The sequence below is a fragment of the Bufo gargarizans genome, chromosome 3, assembly GCF_014858855.1.
Source record: "Bufo gargarizans isolate SCDJY-AF-19 chromosome 3, ASM1485885v1, whole genome shotgun sequence".
Lineage (NCBI taxonomy): Eukaryota > Metazoa > Chordata > Amphibia > Anura > Bufonidae > Bufo > Bufo gargarizans.
In genome coordinates this window covers 199,866,277-199,887,563 of record NC_058082.1, presented here as the reverse complement: position 1 = coordinate 199,887,563, position 21,287 = coordinate 199,866,277, and the positions used below count along the sequence as shown (strand labels likewise).

Sequence of the window (21,287 nt, the reverse complement as noted above, 5' to 3'; positions counted from 1 at the left end):
GCGTGGGGGTGCGGAGGATACATCTGAGCCTAAGCTGTCTGCTAGAAACGCTCAGAATGAGCGACCACGGGTGCCCCCCATACCCAGAGGGGTAGATGCTGTCAGATAGGGACGGGGTATGGGCTGGATAGCCAACTTACCACCGACGTCTTCACCCTCGGTTCCTTCCAGCAGGGTCGCCCCTTCAGCCACTGGCACCGCAGTGGCAGGAAGCTGGAAGAGGGGCTTGTGTGCGGGCGACCCCCTAGCTGGCGGGATGTAGGGGAGCCATTGCTGCCCAGATCCTCCTATTGCTTCTGTGGGGGAGGCAGCAGTGCAGATAAATTGGCACTGGTGCAGCTCAACCCCGGGAGAGCAGAGAGGCCAATGCGTCTCTGGTATCCCTAGGAAAAATAAAATAACAAAATTAGAGAAAAAATAAAAATAAAACAAAAAGAACAAGGAGAAAACAGCCCTGCAGTAGCAGGGGGTGTCTTGCCTCCTTGGACACTAAGCTAAAACTGGTAGCCTCTATCTCCAGGCTGAGGGTATAGCTGATGGAGGAGGGGCTTAACAGTTTTACTTAGTGTCACGCCTCCTAGGGAGCTGAGCTATACCCAAGGTCTGTGTCCCCCAAGGAAAATGGGCGAGAAATGTAGTTTTGCAACAGCTAGAGGGCTGCAGGTTGAGCATTCCTGTCAGAGTCATGAGAACAGCTGCTCCAGAATTGTTACTACATGGGGAATGCAAGTAGTTACCAGTAAGGAAAGGTGACAGGTCTTCCTAATGAAATACGGAACATGCAAACTATATCACAGTTTTATAAAGGCATTTAAACCCTCAAATGAACAGGTTACTGGAGTTGAACAGGAAAGTAACATCCTTAAAAATGAAGATACAACCAGATGGGTGACTAATGAAAAATAAAAACGGACCAGCTACTAACACAGTAAAGATGTAGTGAAAATGGGAAACCCTTGTATGACCAGCACAAGTAGGCCAATAGCTTTCATTTCAGCATACTGGGCAAACAACTGCAATACATGAGACATGCTGTGCTGTTCAGCCCATGACTTCACAAGTGTATTCCTAGCACTTCTACACAATAAAGTGATGCACTGACCTGCGGGTACGCAGTGCCCATTCCAGACAGAACAGCAGAGAGAACTTCTTTCCCCTTTTCTCCAGCTCTGTTAGAGACGGCCAATTTAAGCAGGTCAACTAAGACTCTAGTATCATCGGATACAAGTAAACTGGTAAATTCATCCAGACACTGGGGCTCTGGGCCTGACACTTTATTCTGGCTTTCCACATCCTAGATAAAATAAAATAAAGTGTGTGGATACAGTAAGTTGTTCCAGACATGTACTAGCTTCTTCAAAGCAGCTTATTAATGGTTGTCCTTTGGAGGCATTCATTTTAGGGTTGCACTGGGTATCAAAATATCAATATTTTTTTGATATCTCGATGCCCGGTTGGGTTTGACACCGACTTTGCACTATTGCGCAGCTTACTATCAGGTCCAACTGACAGAACATACACAGCGCAAGGCATGTTGTGATCAGTGGCAGTGGAGCTGGGGCGGGGGAGCAGAGGAACCTAGGAGCCCGAGAGGGCGAAAGATCCACTATTGGGGTGTGTACCTCCTACAGTGTCCACACTGTCTGCTCACCCGCCACAGCAAGTATCTCACACATTAATCCCGTGTTGCCCATTATGTGACCAGGTACTTGATGGCGTTACTATTAATGTGAGGCACATGGTTTTAATCAATTTGGACCTTCATGTGCCTCACATTAATAGTAAGTGACCTCACACAATGGGTAACATGGGGTTAATGTGTGGGTATTTTTTTAATTTATTTTTTTAAGTAAACTTTGAAGAGGAAACAGCGCTCCCACGAACACAACAATCAGAGTCGGACCCCTGCCGATCTGATATTGATAACCTAACCTGAGGACAGGTCATCAATATTACTCCACTGCACAACCCCTTTAATAAGAACCGGTCACACTGAAAATGCAGTGCATCTGCAGGTGGTATATTACACAGCAAGAGGAGCTGAGTAGATGGGTAACATGCTGCCTGCAGACTGCACTGCATTTTCATGGCGACAGGCTCCCTGAGTGTTTATGAGCTGTCAGGAGTGAAGAGATAAGGGCTACAGATCAAGCTGTCACAGCAGCAAAATCTGAAGGCTGTAGAAGACAAACGGTTGAAATTTTTAATACGCTGCAATTGGAAAAAGTTTTGTAGCCACAAGTAGATGCAATGCAATAATACCAAAAATGCCCCCAAAGGTGTCCATAGCATTTATGTTATGCTGTATAAAAATGGCATGGTCAGTGGTGATCACCTACTTTGGTTTTGGTCATGGTTTCTGCAATGATACTAGCTGCACCAGGATCATCTGTAACTGGAATAAAAGGTCGAGAAGAAGCTGCAGAAGCAGAAGGAGTCACAGCAGAGGGTGTCACTGCGTCTTCAGAGGTGGGCACCTTAAGGAAAAAAAAGAAAATAATTTTCTTTAAAATCTATTGAAAAAGATTCAACAATCTGTTCTCTTTCACACCCAAAAAAACAAAAACAAGAGTTGCTCCTTCAAACAGCTTTGAAATACATACCTCTCCACGTCTATCCTGCCAAGGGCTAGGACTTAATCGATCCTCTAAATCCATAGCTAAGCCTACATCATCACTGTTGATGGGGCTAGATGTGCCAGACATATCTGAAGGTGGGGCAGTGGATGGGCACTCCACAGGAGCAATCATACTGGCTGGCATCAAAGCTCCAACAACAGCATCCCTGTAAAGAGAAAATACCACATGGCACCATTTAGGAGTCATCCAGATGTCTTCTGCCAATTACATTCATTCATGATATGCCGGCATCTATTGAAATAAGGGGTTGTCTTCATGAAACAACCCCGTTACTCGGGCAGACTAGATGGGCCATTGGGCAGACTAGATGGGCCAAATGGTTCTCATCTGCCGACACATTCTCTGTTTCTAGTGGCATGTTTATACTATTAGCATAAACTTTGTAAAGAAAATGGCCAGATATCAAAACACAAAGGTGTGAATAAGAAATCCAGAAGGTGCTGAAAATGGGAAGGCAGAACGTAATTGGCAAATGTGTTTCTACTGATTTGAAAGATCTGTGTACATAGAATGGGCTTCATCTAAATCCTAATCTCAAGTAAGTGATTAGTTTCCTCAAAAGGGTAAAATGTTCCCGCTCCTCCTTTTCTTCACAGATTGCATCTTGAACGTATTTCTTCTGGGTACAATTGGGATGGTGTACAGTAGTGCTACCACAAAGTCTATTACCATATCATACTTCTAACCAGGGAATTCTGAATCACTAACAAAAACTAGCTTAAATGCAAATTACTTTATAAAGACGTTCTCTGAACACTTATTCAGAAAAAAATAATGTCAGCGAGGCACTTCCTCACCTCGCATACATGATCTGCAATGCAGTAAGAACATGAGAGAGCGCCTGTTGCTTGGCTAAATTCCCGTCGATAGATAGGAGAATCTTTGCAAGGGATGGGCGGTTCGACTTGGCATTGTTCACACCATTGATTTTGTTGCTGGAAGTAGATGAAGATTCGGGATCTGAAGGTACACCTTGAAAAGCAAAGATGAGCTCTTAAAGACTGTTCATGTGCTATATTTGTTGCAAACCAATCACAATATCTGCTTGAATTGTATCCTCATGGGAACCAGGTAAAGACATGGCAATTATATTATACTGAAAACTATAGAAAGCAAGGGAAATAAGTCACCATCTAATGTAGACAGCATAAACCTAGATGAGAGAGACAAAAGATGCACACTTGGTACAACTCAATAGACATGTCAGACACTTCCCTTCTTTGGCCTCTTTCACACTTGCGTTGTCCGGATCCGGCGTGAACTCCACTTGCTGGAATTACACGCCGGATCCGGAAAAACGCAAGTGAACTGAAAGCATTTGAAGACGGATCCGTGTTACTATGGCAGCCAGGACGCTATTAAAGTCCTGGTTGCCATAGTAGTAGTGGGGAGCGGGGGAGCGGTATACTTACAGTCCGTGCGGCTCTCGGGGCACTCCAGAATGACGTCAGAGTGCCCCATGCGCATGGATGACGTGCCATGTTATCACGTCATCCATGCGCGTGGGGCGCCCTGACGTCACTCTGAAGCGCCCCGGGAGCCGCACGGACTGTAAGTATACTGCTCCCCACTACACTTTACCATGGCTGCCAGGACTTTAGCGTCTTGGCAGGCATGGTAACCATTCAGAAAAAGCTAAACGTCGGATCCGGCAATGCGCCGAAACAACGTTTAGCTTAAGGCCGGATCCGGATCAATGCCTTTCAATGAGCATTCATTCCGGATCCGGCCTTGCGGCAAGTGTTCAGGATTTTTGGCCGGAGCAAAAAGCGCAGCATGCTGCAGTATTTTCTCCGGCCAAAAAATGTTCCGGTCCGGAACTGAAGACATCCTGATGCATCCTGAACGGATTTCTCTGCATTCAGAATGCAATAGGATAAAACTGATCAGGATTCTTCCGGCATAGAGCCCCAACGACGGAACTCTATGCCGGAAGAAAAGAACGCAAGTGTGAAAGAGCCCTAACTCTTGGTTAGTTCAGCATTTTGTGCCACAAGTCTAAGACTTCTTCTACCCATGTCCCTTTTCTAGAAAATTGATTAGCAAGGCGCAAAAGTGTTTAAAAAGCAAAATAAATCTGCCGAACAGCATGTTTGGCAGTTTTTCAGTGCAGTTTGTAACAAAATGCTGGCATGTTTTGCTTGGTATTTTGCTTAGTAAATCTGCCCCATGGTTCCTTTATGCTTTTGGTTTAACTGGATTAGTATTTTTAGCGTAAAAATGCGATTACCCAGATATGAGGCTCCTAGAGGATCCCTAGCTGTTTGAAAGAGGACAGGTTCGTGAACCGCAGGTGTTGCCACATCCACTGTTGTCCAGGCCACACTGTGAGAAGACCCACAGGCCACACGGGTTATTTTCTGTCCTTCCAGACCATGGACAAGGGTAGGTTTTCTGTTGACAGTTGTTGTTCCGTTACCTTGCTGCCCGTGATCATTGTCCCCCCATGCATAGACCTGAAAATATACAACTATTAATACTTTTCTTTCCCAGCACTTTATGGAAAAGGATATCATCAGAAACTTAACGTGTGTGCGAATATCTCACCTGCCCCGTGTCAGTTACTGCAAGACAGTGAAGTGCTCCAACAGCAACGTGAACAATCTTCTTTCCTCTGAGGCCTTCAACAACTTGTGGTTTTCTCACATGGACATCGGTGCCATGACCCAGGCGAAAATAGTCACCTTTCCCCCTGAAATATAATGCAGGATCTCAATACATTCTGTATCAGTCACATACACGACAGAAGGTGCCAAACGGAAGTTTAAAACTTAAAGGAAACCTGTCATGTGGATATTTGATTATAATCTAACTAATTATATATAATCATTAACTACTAAAAAGTACCTTAGATGTATTCACTTACTGGTGTGACAGATGGTTACCTCATAATATACACACAAAGATGCCGCATGCTAATGAGCTGATTTGAGTCCAGCGTGAGGTCATTGAGTCCAGCGTATATTTAATTCAGAGCTATAGCCACTCCCCTGCCCACCTGCTGCCGATTCCTATGGCAACAAACTGTCATTCAGCAGCAGGTGGGCGGGGAGAGTCAGGAGCTCATGAATATTCAGGAATCATCATTATCAGCTGGAGCTTTTCAATACAAGATGTTGGCAGATTGACTGGGTCAAGAGAATCAGTCAATTTATGTTGCCCTTAGTTAGGACACCATAAAACTGGTGACAGGTTCCCTTTAAATACAGTTTCATCTTTGGATCCATTTACTATGCTAGGCTGTGTTCACAATGGCATTAAGGGTGCTTAGTCACTTGACAGCAAGCAAAGTACAAGACGGAGCCCTATTTATGCCAACAATAAAACTAGAACCTTGTTCCCCCAGTATATCAATGTCATTGCTAGTTTAACGTGATGGCACAATTGCTGATCTTTCCTGCAAGGTGTTACACCTTGTTTTAGGTATTGGTTTTTACACATTATTGTACAGAATTAAAATAAAATACACATGCAGAATCTATATTTGCCACTTACCATGTCCATACAACACCAGATTTTGTTAATGCCAATGAAAATTGAGCTCCGCATTCAATCTGACATACTCCTTGGCCATTGAGTCTTTCAATGTTTTGAGGGACATTACATCCTTCGCTTCCTCCACGGCCTAGCTTCCCAAAATCTCCATCACCCCAAGAGAAGACAAGTCCTGTATAAAAAAATAAAAAACAACACATTCAGGCCTCATAAGCCATATGTGTTTTGCGTCCTGCAGACCAGAAAAAAAACAAGGATAACACCGAGAACATTTCAAAATTTTATTTTTCCCCTTCTATAAAAAGGTCTTATTCTATTGTAGTCCGTTTTGCAGACAAGGACATATTAGAGTTTATTTTTTTATTTTATTGCAGGACTGCAGCCACGGATATACAGATGCAGACAGCACACAGTGTTCTGGCCACATTTTTTTTGCAGCCGCTCACTGAAGTGAATGGGTTTGCATCCAATGTAAATAAAACGCAAGTGTGCAGAACAAAAATACGCTTCTGTGCATGAATCCTAATGGGGTTCCTTTGGCCTAAGAGCCGACAACCCCACTGGTAGTCATGTGTTAGTGATGTGCCATTCAAGCACGTGTGACTGCTGAGGCCAGTGATTGGCCGCAGTGGTTAAGGGACAACAGCACTTCCAGTTCACCCAGGACCGGAAGCAGCGGGAAACAGGGCCGCAACGCTGGAATGGCAGGACTGCAAACAGTCAGCTTAATAAAGAGAAAAAGTGATCAAAAAGTCGAAATGGTACCAATTAAAACACATCACCCCACAAAAAGCCCTCACACAACTCTGTAGACAGAAATATAAAAAGTTATGAGTGTCAAAATATGGTGATGCAAAGAAAAGTTGTATTCTTTCAAAGGATTTTTTAAGCAGTAAAAAAGAATAAAAATGACATAAATTTGTTGTTGCATGTACTCGCACTGACCCGCAGAATAAGGTTGTCGTGTTATTTTTTGCAGAGTGAACACTGTAATAACAAAACCCCAAAAACCTTGGCAGAATTGTGTCACCTTTTCCATTTCAACTGACAAATATTTTTTTCCTCATACAAAATATGATAAATTAAATTGTGCCATTAAAATACAACTTACCTGCAAAGAAAAAAAAAATATGAGTATGGGGACAGTCTGCAGCATTTTCTGCATGATTCTGACACAATCTGTAGAAACCCTACAGACGTATAAGGGGTAATCTGCCAATCTCTTCCATTTCCAGCAGATGTATGGCTAAGGTAAGGGAGTGCAGGCTGAGTAATGGTGGCATGGCTTAAAGGGGTGTCCAGCTCTTTGTTTCCCCCCCCCCCCCCCCCTATTTGCAGCCAGTTGCACCTGTAGAAAAACCTACCCTCACCAGAAGACCAGTGAAGGGAGCTAGAACGGAGATGCAGGAGAGTATGGATTTTTCCACAGTTGCTGGACAACCACTTTACTGATGATCTTGTCTTCCTGCAGACAGTAAAAAGAAAAAACAAAAGGGGGCGCTCCGTAGTGAAGTATTGTAAAGAGCCCAGTAACACTCAAGGTAGGATTACCTTACCGAGTATGGTTGTGCGGGCCAGGCACAGCGCTAGCTGAAGGCATAATCTCTCACTGTGAGAGGGTCAATTAGGCTCCATTCACACGTCCGCAACGTGTTTTTCTGATCCACGGAGCCGCAAAACATGTACAGTGGCAATGTGCGTTCCGCATTTTGCGGACCGCACATTGCTGGCACTATAGACTATGTCTATTCTTGTCCGCAATTGCGGACAAGAATAGGACATGTTCTATTTTTTTCGGGAACGGAATTGCGGACCTGAAAGTGCGGGTCCGCAATTCCGTGCTCAGCCAGTTGTACCTGTAGAAAAATCCATACTCCACTGATCCCCGGCTGCTGCTAGCTAAACGTTTCAGTGGTGGCACGCCACCCTCACCAGGCTCAGTCTGATGAACTTAGAGGCACGCCGCCGAAACGCATAGCTAGCCTTTTATCTTTGTTTTACCATGCATGTTTTTAATGAACTTTCATTTTTTTTTGTCAATTAGATTTTTCTGATGCTCCTTTCAAGCATTTTGCCTTCCTGCAGACAAGGAAGAAAGGGGAAGCTGCTGCTCCAACCAGATGTCTTACGGCCTGTCACAAGACTCTGCGGAGGGGGTGGGGACCATGGCTGAACTCCTGAGACAGATATAGCTTTCATCTTTATATATTTCTGAGTTTGAAAACTGTAATACGGGATAAAATAGGATCAAAGGAAAAGAAGAGATGATGGGAGGAAGAGCTGGGATTTCTTTTTATTTTTTACTTTTATTGCATTTTCTATGTTTTAATGTTTGATAATCAAATAATGGAATGAAAGTGAATTGAATATCTATAATAGACACGTGAAATTTAGTAAAATAGTTCATACATTCTCATGACTCGATGATTTGCTTAGTCTTAAAACATGAACATACCTTCATCTGTAAGAGCCAACGTCTGAGCATCTCTACTGCCGCATGCAACCTGTATGACTCGATGACCCAGGAGCACCTTTACCTGAAAAGCATTCAGAAAGGATGAGGTGGACTAGAAACCAAAGCAAGTAAGGTGAAGAGGTTCAACATACAATAAGATGGAGAGGTAGTGTAAAAGAAGAGCATGAGGAGCAGCGTTCAGAAAGATGAAGAGGGGCATCTTGCAATACCTAATGGAACATGTACATGTATGTTGCAGGGGGAACACACATACAGCCTTCTCTATACATCAGAGATATTCATTAGATCAAGCAGATAAAGGACTGCACTCTTACCATTTTAGGTTTCAGCTGAGTTGTATTGTCGCCATGCCCCAGTCGGCCATATTCACCCAAGCCCCACGTATACAGTTCCCCGCTAGACGTAATGGCTGCACTATGAGAACTGCCACAGGCGATGTCCCGGATGCGCTTGCTCTTGAGAGCTTCTATAAGTCTTGGTTTATCACAGTTCCTAAATAAAGACAAAAAAAGTGGCCTCTAAGTTAAAAATCATTAATGTGACACGTAGTTCAATACAGCGGAAATCAGCTTAATCTTGGATTTACTCATGCATTATAACCACTTTATATGAAAAACCGTATTGGCGCACACAAACTAAAACTTACATTCTGCTGAAGTGACCAAGCTTGCCATCATCACCCTCGCCCCAGGAGAAGATTTTGCCATCCACGGTTAGAGCCATTGCATGTCTTCCACCTGATTAGAGGGATTTCAGTGAATGTTAGATGTACTGATGCATAGATTCCTACTCTAAACCGAGCTAAGATGAACGACATACCTGAATGAACGGCGACTTTCTTCACTACATAGTTGCTGAGGGCTGTCATCTGTCGAGGTATAGGTACTGTGCCACTGGAAATGCCTAAACCCAATCTTCCGTTGGTAGCCTCACCACACGCATATACTTTCCCCTCAGCAGTCACTGCACATAGAAGATAACTGGTAGTAAACATATCTATTAGGGCTGCATGTAAAGGGGTTTTCGACTTCCCCCATAATGATGACCCATCCTCAGGATAGGTCATCAATATCAAATCGGTGGAGGTCTGACTCCTGGAATCCCGGTTGATCACCTGTACGAGGAGAATGCAGCACTTGTGCAAATGCAGTGTTCTCTTCACAGTTTATCTGTCGACAGCAGGTGTAATTACAGCTCCTCCATCCCATTCACTTGGATGAGGCAATGGTTTCTTCCCATTCAAGTGAAGGAGCTGTAATTACACTGCTCGCTGCTGCAATGCTGACAGCGGGCAGGTAAAAACAGTGAAGAGAACACTGATCGGCGGGGCTGCTGGGAGTCGGAGCCCCGCCAATCTGATATTGATCCCCTACCCTGAGGACGGGTCATCAATATCAAATACATGACAACCCCCTTTAACAATACGATCTCAATTAGCACAAATATAAGGAAAACTGAGGTAGACAATTGTGTTATGGACATATGGTTGCCAGTATGGACGGACATAGGGGTTTATTTATTAAGACCATAACCGCCAGTGGATCCGCTGAAGTTATGAAGAGGCGCAGGCCTCTACATAATTTCGGCACATCCAGTACTGCTTCTAAATGTAAGTCAGCTTCCGAGCTGTCTTACATTTAGACGATTTTCTACGCCCAAGTCAGGTGGAGAAAATGATGAACGAGACTGGGCTACCGTCCCGTCCCCTTCCACACCCACACCACGCACACTTTGTTAGACCTGGAGTGAGCAGAAAAACAACTAACCCTTGTGTACATAGTAGTCACTGATGACAAAAAAATGGCATATTAGAGGCTTTAAAATATCAGCACAGTAAAATATCATCATTCTGACCAATAATAGTCAAAGAGACAATATACAGTTGGTCCCTTAAGAAATCCTGTGGCATTTGTGGGAGAAGCATTTTCAAAGAGCCCCTAGCTATTGGTAAAAAGGAATATAATACCTGATGAATAACAGTAAAAGAGAATAAAATAAAAATCGATAAAAATAAATAAATAAGAAGAGTAGAAATTATTAGCTGTATGGATCATGCACACAATCCCTGCCATATAAGACGACCCCCTGAAAAAGGTATACGAGTAAGAGCCCCGAATAGAGGTTTGTCTCAGCAACCAGCTGTTAATTTTCATTTTCCACATTTGGGTAAATTTTTTGTATAATTTAGAAAGTTATTAAGTAAAGTTACATTTTAATATTTATATAGGGAGTGGGTCCCTAGTGGGACTTTTTTGGTCATTTTGACCATTGTGTTTAACTAAACTAACCGTTGTGCCTCCATCTGCGACTGAAATAGGCCTAATATAGGCGTATTTTAGTATAATAAATGACCCCCATAGTTTATTGTAGCATACCTTTAAAGGGGTATTCCCATCTTAGACAATATCGCTAGGATATGCCCCTATTGTCTGATATTTTGAGAACGGAGCGGGGAGCGCTGTGGCTGGAGGACCCCAGATTTCCCAGGGTCCGCCCACCACCAAGCGCTAATCCCCGCTTCTCCCATAGAAGTGAATGGGAGCGTGCCGCGCATGCATGGCCCACGCTCCCATTCATTTCTATGGGGCAGACGGCAATAGCCGAGCCAGCGCTCGGCTATTTTGAGCGGCCCCATAGAAATGAATGGAGGTTGGCTGCGCATGCGCAGTGCGCTCTCCTTCACTTTCGAGGCTCAGTTCTCGATATAGGTGTGGGACCCGCACCTATAAGACAATGGGGGCATATCCTAGAGATATGCCCCCATTGTCTGAGATGAGAAAACCTCTTTAAGGAATCAAAGCTTAAATTCGGACGATAAAAAAAAGAAACACTAAGGATATGCTAAATTAAAATACGTTAAGTACCAGCAAAAAGACTTTTGGATCCACCGGCAACTTGCACAACATTGAGAGCAGATAATGTCTCGGAAAATGAAGGGACTTTGATCTGCAGAAAAAGAAGCATTACACTGAATTATTGGCGCCACGGAATTTTAAAGATGGGGGAAAAGTACAATTATCAAATACCATCATTGTATTAATTCTGTAAACCCTAACATTACAATTAAAATAGGGTATTTAAAAAAACTAAAGTCTCAGTAGTCAGTGTGAAAACTCAAGATTGTATAATTGTTTTAAATCGAGACATGGAAAATTCGTATGAAATGTGCTTAAAACAACTATTTAACATGTCAATGAACTTTCCAAAAACTTTTGATGTGTCATAGACATACCAAGGGTTTTGATCGGTGGGGGTCTGAGTGCTCAGTAGAAAAAAAAAGAGAAGTGCCAATAGCGCACGCTCTCTCCTCGCTGCTGGAGACGGCCACATAGTCTTTCCATTCAGCCCATCTCCTGCAGTGACGGCACTTGTCTCTTCTTGTTCTAGTGATCTGTAGAGTCTCCGCAATCAGACCCCTGCTTTGACAAGTTTTTTTGAAAGTCCAGTGATACTTTAAACAATATATCATTTTCTGAAGACTCATTCCCTTTGAAGAACACGACCCGCTGCTGGTAAACTATGAAGGAGAACTTTACCTTAGATCCTTTCAATCCTCCCAGCTGATCTTTGTCATTTAGGCCCCACACAAACACTTTTGTTCTAATAGTTGCTGCTGATTCTAAAGCAGCTGCTTTTTTCCTAACGAAACTGGGAAGAGGGAAAAAAAAAATATATATATGATATTTTATCTGCACCCAGAAGGAAACAAAATACAATCTGTTGTCCACCTGGCTACTATTTCTTACGTGTATGGTGGCCTTACAGAGAACACATGACATTAAACATGGTCTGATCTGCAGGTGGCATGTCAATGGAGCAGTGTAGAATAACATATAGTGATTTAGACTAATTTCTATTTTATCTCATTGAAATTCCTGCTCTTCCGAGTCCAGTGGGCGGCCTCATCAGTGACTTACAGGCTTGGATAACATACAAGTTCTACTGCACCTTTTATCATAAAGCTACATATCATCCTGCTCAGCTCCTCCTGCTCTAGGACATTGCCCGCTGACAAGACTGCATGTTCAATGTGACACATTCCCATTAACATCACTTGGAATATAGTTGCAAAAATATGCAGCCAGAGATTCCCCCCCCCCCCCCAAAAAAAAAAAAAGTCACGTACCTCCCGGTAGTGGCTTTATCATCATCCTCCTCCTCATTATCTGAAGCAAGAAATGGCACAGTTGCCAGGTCTTCATCCTCTGCCCGGATCTGCCCTATGACACTCAATTCATGGATCTTACAATCAATGCCCGAACTCCGACACTGTTTTATAGCAATTTCAATATATCTGTGAAACTTCAGAAAATAAAAAAGTAACCCATTAGTGCATAACCTTATACAATTATTCCAACTTTAAACCAAATAGGCGGACATGGCCACTTACCTCTGTACAGTCACTGAGGAGCAATACACTCATGTCTGTAGGATTTATGTTTATGGTTTTTAACTCAATGAGGTTATTTAAGGAATTGCCACCTAAAATGACCAAAAAAATTGCACTTTATTGTCCCACTTACAAAAGGAACATTAAAGAGGTTGTCCCATTACAACAATTTATTTCCTCATCGACAGGATAGGGGATAATTGTCTGATCAGAGAGGGTCCAACCGGTGGGGCCCTCTGATTATGAGAATAGAGGTTAGTGTTCTATGTCTGCCACTTCATTCAAATGCTGGAACACAGGTCCTAATCCCATGATTGTTGGTCAGACTTCCACTGATAAGACACTTCTCCCCAAACCTGTGGATAGGGGATAAGTTGCTGTAATTGGACAACCTCTTTAGAACATACAGATTGCTTACCTGACACCACAACCAGAGAAGGCATATAGCTACTGTCTGCAGGGTCCACGATCATCATCAGTCTGTGCACCAAAACATCCGGAAAGATCTCTAACCTGATCCAATGCTTTAGGGGGGGGGAAAGAAAAAAAAGAAAAAAAAATGAGAATAAAATAACTCAAAAACAGATGACCACAGGAGCAGTAGTCATAGCGTCAACATCTCTGTTTTTTTACAACATCCATATAACTTGCCTTGCCCTGTGAGCCAGAAGACTGCCAGCACTGATCGCTACCATCAATAAGACGTGACGCCTGGTTTGCAGAGGAGGAGACGTTCAAATTTTTGACAATTCTTGACCAATCATCCAACAACATGCCCCTCTGACCACTGTGCCGCCTCTTCAACTGCTTGCCAGAGCGTCCGCAGAACACCGGAGACTGACCTGTTAAAGCAGGGAGCGAAAAAATAAACAAGGTCTGGCCTTAAGTATTCTACCCCACTTAGCGCCAAGCAGCTAGATTTACCTGGCTCATTTATTCTTCCGAACGTGTGCCTTGCGTTATGTTTTCGGTTTTTGAAACAGGTTTCACAGAAATCAAAGTCATCACAATTTCGGCATTTGAATCTAGGCCCATGAATAGGAAACATCTGGCATCCGTCACATCTGTGGACAAAAATACAGTAAACTCGAATTGCCTTTAACTATTTTCTCGCTCGTATCATTGGGGGACACTGCTGCCACTAGGAGGCGACACTAAGAAAAAAAAAGTGTTAGCTCCTCCTCTCAGCTATACCTCTTCTGCAGACACTGAGCTAATCCGTTTTAGCTTAGTGTCCGTAGGAGGCAGACATGTTTTCCTGCTGGTCTGCCAAAGCTTTTTTCTTTTCAATTTTTCCTTTTTTATTTTTCAGGTCCGGGCAACAGGTGGGCTCTAATCACCTGTTTTCCCCACTCTTGAGGTGGGAGACCAGGGGGTCCTCAAGCCCGCTGCTCGTTCCCCACCTCTGGAAGACAAGGAGAAACAGTGTATCTCAAATCCACTGTTACCCGCCAGCAACAGTGTCTTGTCTCCTACTTCTAGAAGTCCCACGTTACCAGGGTAGACGCTCTCCCCAAGGGGCAACACACTGAGGAAGGTGACACTGCTGAAATCAGGGACAGAAAAACTCCAGTAATGTGCGATGCAATAAGCGTAATATTTAATTTTGAAAGTGCGGCAATTACACGTGACGTTTTGGCCACAGAAACAGGCCTTCATCAGACTGTAATGTACAGAAAAACAAAAAACAAGTTATAACTTGCGTCCAAGTAATTGGATTACATGATCAGTGGTTTTTACATAGAATTTCGTATATAATAACAGGTATCTGGACAAGATCATTTCTGGTATATTTCCTTCCGGAATTCTGTGATTACAGTCATGCGAACATCTCTTAGGCCAGGAAGTTAAGGCAAAACATATCTCATAATATGAACATCAGGATCAAATCTGTCATACATTAAATCTAAAGTTGTACTATCCCAAAGGGAAACAAATGACAAACAATGAGCGTATATACGTATCTATCTACTGCTGAAATCAGGGTGGGCAGAAAACGTCTAGGTAAGTATATTACCTACCCTTCCTTGCTGGCCCCCCTTCTCCTCCTTTTACTGGGTTCTAGGGGTTAATCTTCCCTGCTGGGTCTCCTTCCCCTTTGTGCTCTCCTGAACACGGGTAAATAGTTTTTTTTCCTTCAGAACCATGGCCCTGTTCCTGAAGCCCATGGTTCACCGGCCCTCTGTCCCATGTCCCGTCCCCCTCACCTTCCTCCAGGCCCTGCGGTGCATTTACAGCAGTCGCATGCCTCCAGGGCCACTGCTTCTCCTCTGGGCATTGGTACGCCCGTTACCGTCCACCTCTGTTCGGGGGCAAGATCCCCCTCGACACTCCCGCTCCCTTCCTGCACCGCTCTCCCAGCCGGAAGCGCTTCCGGTCGGCCCACCTGTACGCAAGGCCCTGGCTCTACGGCCTACCAGAGCGCATTCTTCCAGAGTGTTTGGGGGGCGGGAACTGTGCTCTCAGAGCGCGAAACTTTCGTGCCCATATCTTCGTTCCATCAACGGCCCACTGAGCTCCGCCCCCCAACCTACTGTTTAACCCCTGCCTTGCCTCAGAGCTCCTGTGGCTGGGGGGGAAAAGTGATTCGTTATAACTCAAGAAAGGGTTAATAGAATTGGGGCTCAGTGTAATTTTAACAACAATTAACCTGTGGAGCTCTGGTCCTATTTTGGGCCTAGTTCCTATCGCCCTATAGCACTACAGTCAGGCCAGTGGCGCAACGGATAGGCGGTGTGCTTGCACTACCGCTAGTTACATACGTCCTGTAACATTGCCCTTCATAAGCGGAGTGGTTAAACTACCAGTATACAGGCATTTACCACTGGATCCTGTCCGTCCAGTAGCATTGCCTCCTTCCATAGGCGGATTAATTGCACTTCCATTGGATACTTTCATCCTGTGGCATTACCCCCTTCCATAGGCGGTATAATTGCACTTGCACTGGATGCTGTACCCCCTGTAGCATTACCCTCCTTCCATAGGCGGTGTACTTGCACTATCCCTGTATACGGTACAGCCTGTAGCATTACCCTTCTTCATAGGCGGAGTACTTGCGCTACCATTGGCTGCTGTACAGACTGTAGCATTACCCTCCTTCCATAGGCGGAGCATTTGCACTACCACTGTATACGGTACAGCCGGTAACATTACCCTCCTTCTATAGGCGGAGTATTTGCATTTAGCACTGGATCCTATTCATTCTATATCATTACTCTCTTTTCATATGCAGGGTATTTGCACTTCCTATGGGATCCTATACATCCAGTAGTATTGCCCTCTTTCCATAGGAGGAGTGTTTACATCACCACTGGGGACTGTATAGTCTATAACATTACTCTCCTTTTCATAGGCGGAGTATTAGCAATACCACGGGATGCTGTACATGCAGTACCATTACCCGCCTTCCACAGGCGGAGTATTGGCAACACCCCCAGGATCCTATACTTCCAGTAGCATTGCCCCCTTCCATAGTGGGTGCATTTACTCGTCCATGGGGTGCTGTACAGTCTGTAGCATTATCCTTATTCCATGGAAGTATTTGCACTACTACTGGATCCTTTTCAGACTGTCACAATTACCCTCCTTCCTTAGGCTACTTTCACACTACTGGATTCGGCAGGGTTCAGCAAAAACGCTTCCGTTACTGATAATACAACCATCTGCATCAGTTATGAACGGACTCTATTTTATTATCTTTAATATAGCCAAGACGGATCTGTCATGAACTCCACTGAAAGTCAATGGGGGACGAATCCGTTTTCTATGGTGGCAGATAAAAACGGATCAGTCCCCATCGGCTTGCATTGGGGCTCATGCCGGATCCATCTTGCTCCGCATCCCAGGCTGGAATGCAATTGCATTAATACTGGATAGCATCTGTCCTGTTGGTTTTCCCCCCTTCTATAGGTGGAGCAGGGCACTACAACTGCTTACTGTAGTTCCTGTAGCATTACCCTACTTCCATCTTTGGAGTAGTTGCACAACCAGTAGTACTTGCACTACCAGTGGATACTGTACATCATGTTGGGGTCCCCCTCTTTCCATAGGTGGAGTAATTCCCCTACCTCTGGAAGCTTCCGCTCGATCGCATTATCTGTCTTTCTTAGGTGGAGTGATTGCTTGCACATTGACTACCGCGACTACTCTCACTTCTCTTGTCGCATTGCATCCCATTCCAGGGGTGGTCTCCTTGTTGGACACTGTTCCTACAATCGCCTTATCCCCTATCTTACGTGGTATTTTGGCACTACCACTGGATACTGTGACCACTTTACCACTACCCCCTTCCTCAGGTAGTTATTGTACAGATTGGTGTCGGGCGCCTGCGTGGCGGCCTCTGTCTTCCCATGGTGTTGACCCATGACATACCTTTCCTCGTGCCCCGAGTCCCTGTGAGGAGCATTCTAATGTTGTTGCTGTTTCTTGGCACACTCGGACTCGACACTCCTTCAGTAGGTGAAACGTCTGCACTGGGTGCCAGTTTTCTTCCTTCTCAGGTGGAGTATACACTAACACCAATTCATGGTAACTACTGCTGTTTGACCTCATTTTCAGGTAGAGTCCCTCCTCTGGTGAGGGCACGGGTGCTGGTATGACTTCCCCCTATGAGGCAGTCTTGGGCTGGCCGTAAATTTTTGGGCTACTGTGGTGACCCCTTCCCGTGGAGTGTTTGCGTTCCTTCTTCAAATGGGGACAGTTACTGTGTTCTGGCTACAGGACGCATGGTCAGTGGGGCGTGGCACCGAGGGTTCTTGCCACAGCCCCTTCCTCCATATGGCGTATCGGCCCTAGCTTTTTGTGTGGTTTCTACAAAACATTTCTCCTTTTGGGGGTGGAACTTTCTCGCTCATTCTATCTGTGCTTGTGTCTACTTTTCCTTCTCCCACAGTTGGCACTGTGCTCCTGTTCTGCCATCACTGGGTATGTATGGTGTTCCAGAGATAGGGGCTGAGAGGTACACTTCTTCCTTATGGCCCTGGTCAAATGCCTATACCGAGCCATGCTGCAGATGATGGGTTTGTACGGGCATTAGTACGGTTTTCTATACATGGTATAACCTACCGATTTCCCTTGCCGGGTAGAGCGGTCGTACTGTCGTTATTGTCACCACTAATACTGGTTCTCTACTGAGCCACATCAGCCTCTTACTTCTCCCCTTCTGCAGGGCGAGTAGTTGCACTTCCCCCAGATGCTGTTTCTGCCTGCTTGGCCAGTTTCCATAGCTATTGGGTTACTGTATGCCCTCTTTTCTGCTGTGGAGGGCATGCGCTGGTAGTATTGGTTCCTTTCCCTGTTTTTTTCTGGGATTTTGTGGGGTTTGACGTCCACACTCCCTTCCTGGCACAATATTTCTACCATCTCTGGTTCCTGTCTGTCTGTTTTGTACATTCCTCTGATAGCCACATTCTCTTCTTCTTTGGGTGGAGAGGTTCAGCAGTGGCGGTCGTTGGTGTCTGATAGGTTTACACAACCTTCATGTTTTCAGACATCAACGTCGCTTCTACCTGTTCCCTTGGACTAGGTAATTTTTTTATTTTGTTTCAGGTTAGGTCTGCCAGTCCATAGGTATCAGACTGCTTCTCTCATCTGTTGCTACAGAACTTAAGGTCTTCTTCTACATACCTCTGCTCTCCACATTGTAATTTTCCTTAGGGAACACTCTTATGAGGCAAACTCCTTAGCCGTAGGTCTGAAAGGGATGTTTTTTTTTTATCCCGGAGGACACTATTTTACCATCAGGTTAATCCCTAATTTTTTGTGATTTTTTGGGGTCGGTTCCACTGCCTTGTTCTATTGTGTATCTTCTCTTCCTCAAGAGCCTTTTCTTGTGGGCCATGGTCATGTCAGAGATCAATGTTCTCTAGCCCTGACTTGTTCACGGTCTTGCTGAAGTGTTCTTCTCCTCTGGCAGCCTGGTATGCAGTTCGGGGTTGTTGCCTTCTGGCACCCCATGGGGGGCTAGATTAGTCACGTCTGCAGTTCTTTGTCCCTCGGTTTCCAGACACCATTTTTCAGTTCGGTTTTTTTTTCATGCTATGTCATGTCTGTTGATCACTCTAAGGTGTATTTTTCCTGGGGTACTGATCCTTTGGTATCACTTGTTTAGAAGTTGTGGTTTTGTTTTTTCTCTCTAGTATTCCTGCAGTCCCTCTGTTTGTTCTGGTGACTGACTTGTTTTCTTTCTGGTCCATCTGTGGATATTCTGTATGCTCTCCACTTCTTCCGAAATCTCCTAAGCCATGGCTTATGTCCTCTGTGCTGTTCTTCTGCCCAGCCGGGGCCTCTGTTTATTCCGCTGCTCTCTGGCTGACCTTCCTGGGAATGGCTTTTCCTACCCATTTTTCAGGGTTTTTGGGTGTGCCCTTCCCCCGCAATTCTGTGCGGGGCCTTATGAAAGGTTTTGGATTCGTTCTAGTCTTGTTCCATCCCCATGGTACTGCTCTTTAATGTCCCATGGTCTTCTGTGTCCCCCAATGATAGGAGCGAGAAAATAGGATTTTTTGTGCTTACCTGTAAAATCCTTTTCTCGCCGAGTTTATTGGGGGACACAGCTCCCACCCTGTAAGTACATTGCTGGCTCTCCTTGATGGGTCCTTCCGTTTCTTGGTTCTGACCCATCTCAGTCTTTCTTCCTTTTTATTGTTTTCTGTTGGCTTCTCCTGGCTGCTTCTACTGCTTTCGTACAAACTGACTAGCTCAGTGTCTGCAGGAGGGATATAGCTGAGGGGATGAGCTAACACTTTTTTTGCTTAGTGTCGCCTCCTAGTGGCAACAGCTAGGGATGAGCGAACTCGAACTGTATAGTTCGGGTTCGTACCGAATTTTGGGGTGTCCGTGACACGGACCCGAACCCGGACATTTTCGTAAAAGTCCGGGTTCGGGTTCGGTGTTCGTCGCTTTCTTCGCGCTTTTGTGGCGCTTTCTTGGCGCTTTTTGAAAGGCTGCAAAGCAGCCAATCAACAAGCGTCATACTACTTGCCCCAAGAGGCCATCACAGCCATGCCTACTATTGGCATGGCTGTGATTGGCCAGAGCACCATGTGACCCAGCCTCTATTTAAGCTGGAGTCACATAGCGCCGCCCGTCACTCTGCTCTGATTAGCGTAGGGAGAGGTTGCGGCTGCGACAGTAGGGCGAGATTAGGCAGATTAACTCCTCCAAAGGACTTGATTAACTGATCGATCTGCAGCTGTGGATCATTGAGCTGCTGATCCTCAATTGCTCACTGTTTTTAGGCTGCCCAGACCGTTTGTCAGTCACATTTTTCTGGGGTGATCGGCGGCCATTTTGTGTCTTGTGGTGCGCCAGCACAAGCTGCGACCAAGTGCATTTAACCCTCAATGGTGTGGTTGTTTTTTGGCTAAAGCCTACATCAGGGTGAAGCTGTCACACCAAGTGCATTTAACCAGCAATAGTCTGTTTATTTTTTGGCCATATACTACATCAGGGGCAAGCTGCGCCTGTCACCAAGTGCATTTAACCCTCAATGGTGCGTTTGTTTTTTGGCTAAAGCCTACATCAGGGTGAAGCTGTCACACCAAGTGCATTTAACCAGCAATAGTCTGTTTATTTTTTGGCCATATACTACATCAGGGGCAAGCTGCGCCCGTCACCAAGTGCATTTAACCCTCAGTAGTGTGGTTGGTCAAGCTATCACACCAAGTGCATTTAACCAGCAATAGTCTGTTCATTTTTTGGCCATATACTAAATCAGGGGCAAGCTGCGCCCGTCACCAAGTGCATTTAACCAGCAATAGTCTGTTCATTTTTTGGCCATATACTACATCAGGGGCAAGCTGCGCCCGTCACCAAGTGCATTTAACCCTCAGTAGTGTGGTTGGTCAAGCTATCACACCAAGTGCATTTAACCAGCAATAGTCTGTTCATTTTTTGGCCATATACTAAATCAGGGGCAAGCTGCGCCCGTCACCAAGTGCATTTAACCAGCAATAGTCTGTTCATTTTTTGGCCATATACTACATCAGGGGCAAGCTGCGCCCGTCACCAAGTGCATTTAACCCTCAGTAGTGTGGTTGGTCAAGCTGTGACACCAAGTGCATTTAACCAGCAATAGTCTGTTCATTTTTTGGCCATATACTACATCAGGGGCAAGCTGCGCCCATCACCAAGTGCATTTAACCAGCAATAGTGTGGTTATTTTTTGGCCATATCCCAGTCTAATTCTGTCACTAAATCCATACCGGTCACCCAGCGCCTAAATACTAGGCCTCAAATTTATATCCCGCTAAATCTCTCGTTACCGCTGTCCTGTTGTGGCTGGGAA

The 21,287-nt window shown here is 44.9% G+C and overlaps 1 protein-coding gene across 5 annotated transcripts in view; it reads right to left on the bottom strand.

Annotated features, from left to right (window-relative positions):
* HERC2 (HECT and RLD domain containing E3 ubiquitin protein ligase 2) overlaps positions 1-21,287 on the bottom strand; it is a 222,904-nt gene that overhangs the window by 58,425 nt on the left and 143,192 nt on the right. For all 5 annotated transcript variants that reach the window (XM_044288171.1, XM_044288175.1, XM_044288172.1 and 2 more), the window contains 18 exons: positions 13,925-14,064; positions 13,652-13,842; positions 13,419-13,524; positions 13,001-13,092; positions 12,737-12,912; positions 12,147-12,258; positions 11,475-11,556; positions 9,430-9,573; positions 9,257-9,347; positions 8,925-9,102; positions 8,590-8,671; positions 6,135-6,306; positions 5,187-5,331; positions 4,870-5,095; positions 3,437-3,611; positions 2,604-2,784; positions 2,340-2,477; positions 1,103-1,294 (listed from right to left, as the gene is read on the bottom strand). In XM_044288171.1, the coding sequence (XP_044144106.1) occupies positions 1,103-1,294; positions 2,340-2,477; positions 2,604-2,784; positions 3,437-3,611; positions 4,870-5,095; positions 5,187-5,331; positions 6,135-6,306; positions 8,590-8,671; positions 8,925-9,102; positions 9,257-9,347; positions 9,430-9,573; positions 11,475-11,556; positions 12,147-12,258; positions 12,737-12,912; positions 13,001-13,092; positions 13,419-13,524; positions 13,652-13,842; positions 13,925-14,064 (2,623 nt within the window). The remainder of the gene's footprint in view (positions 1-1,102; positions 1,295-2,339; positions 2,478-2,603; positions 2,785-3,436; positions 3,612-4,869; positions 5,096-5,186; positions 5,332-6,134; positions 6,307-8,589; positions 8,672-8,924; positions 9,103-9,256; positions 9,348-9,429; positions 9,574-11,474; positions 11,557-12,146; positions 12,259-12,736; positions 12,913-13,000; positions 13,093-13,418; positions 13,525-13,651; positions 13,843-13,924; positions 14,065-21,287) is intronic.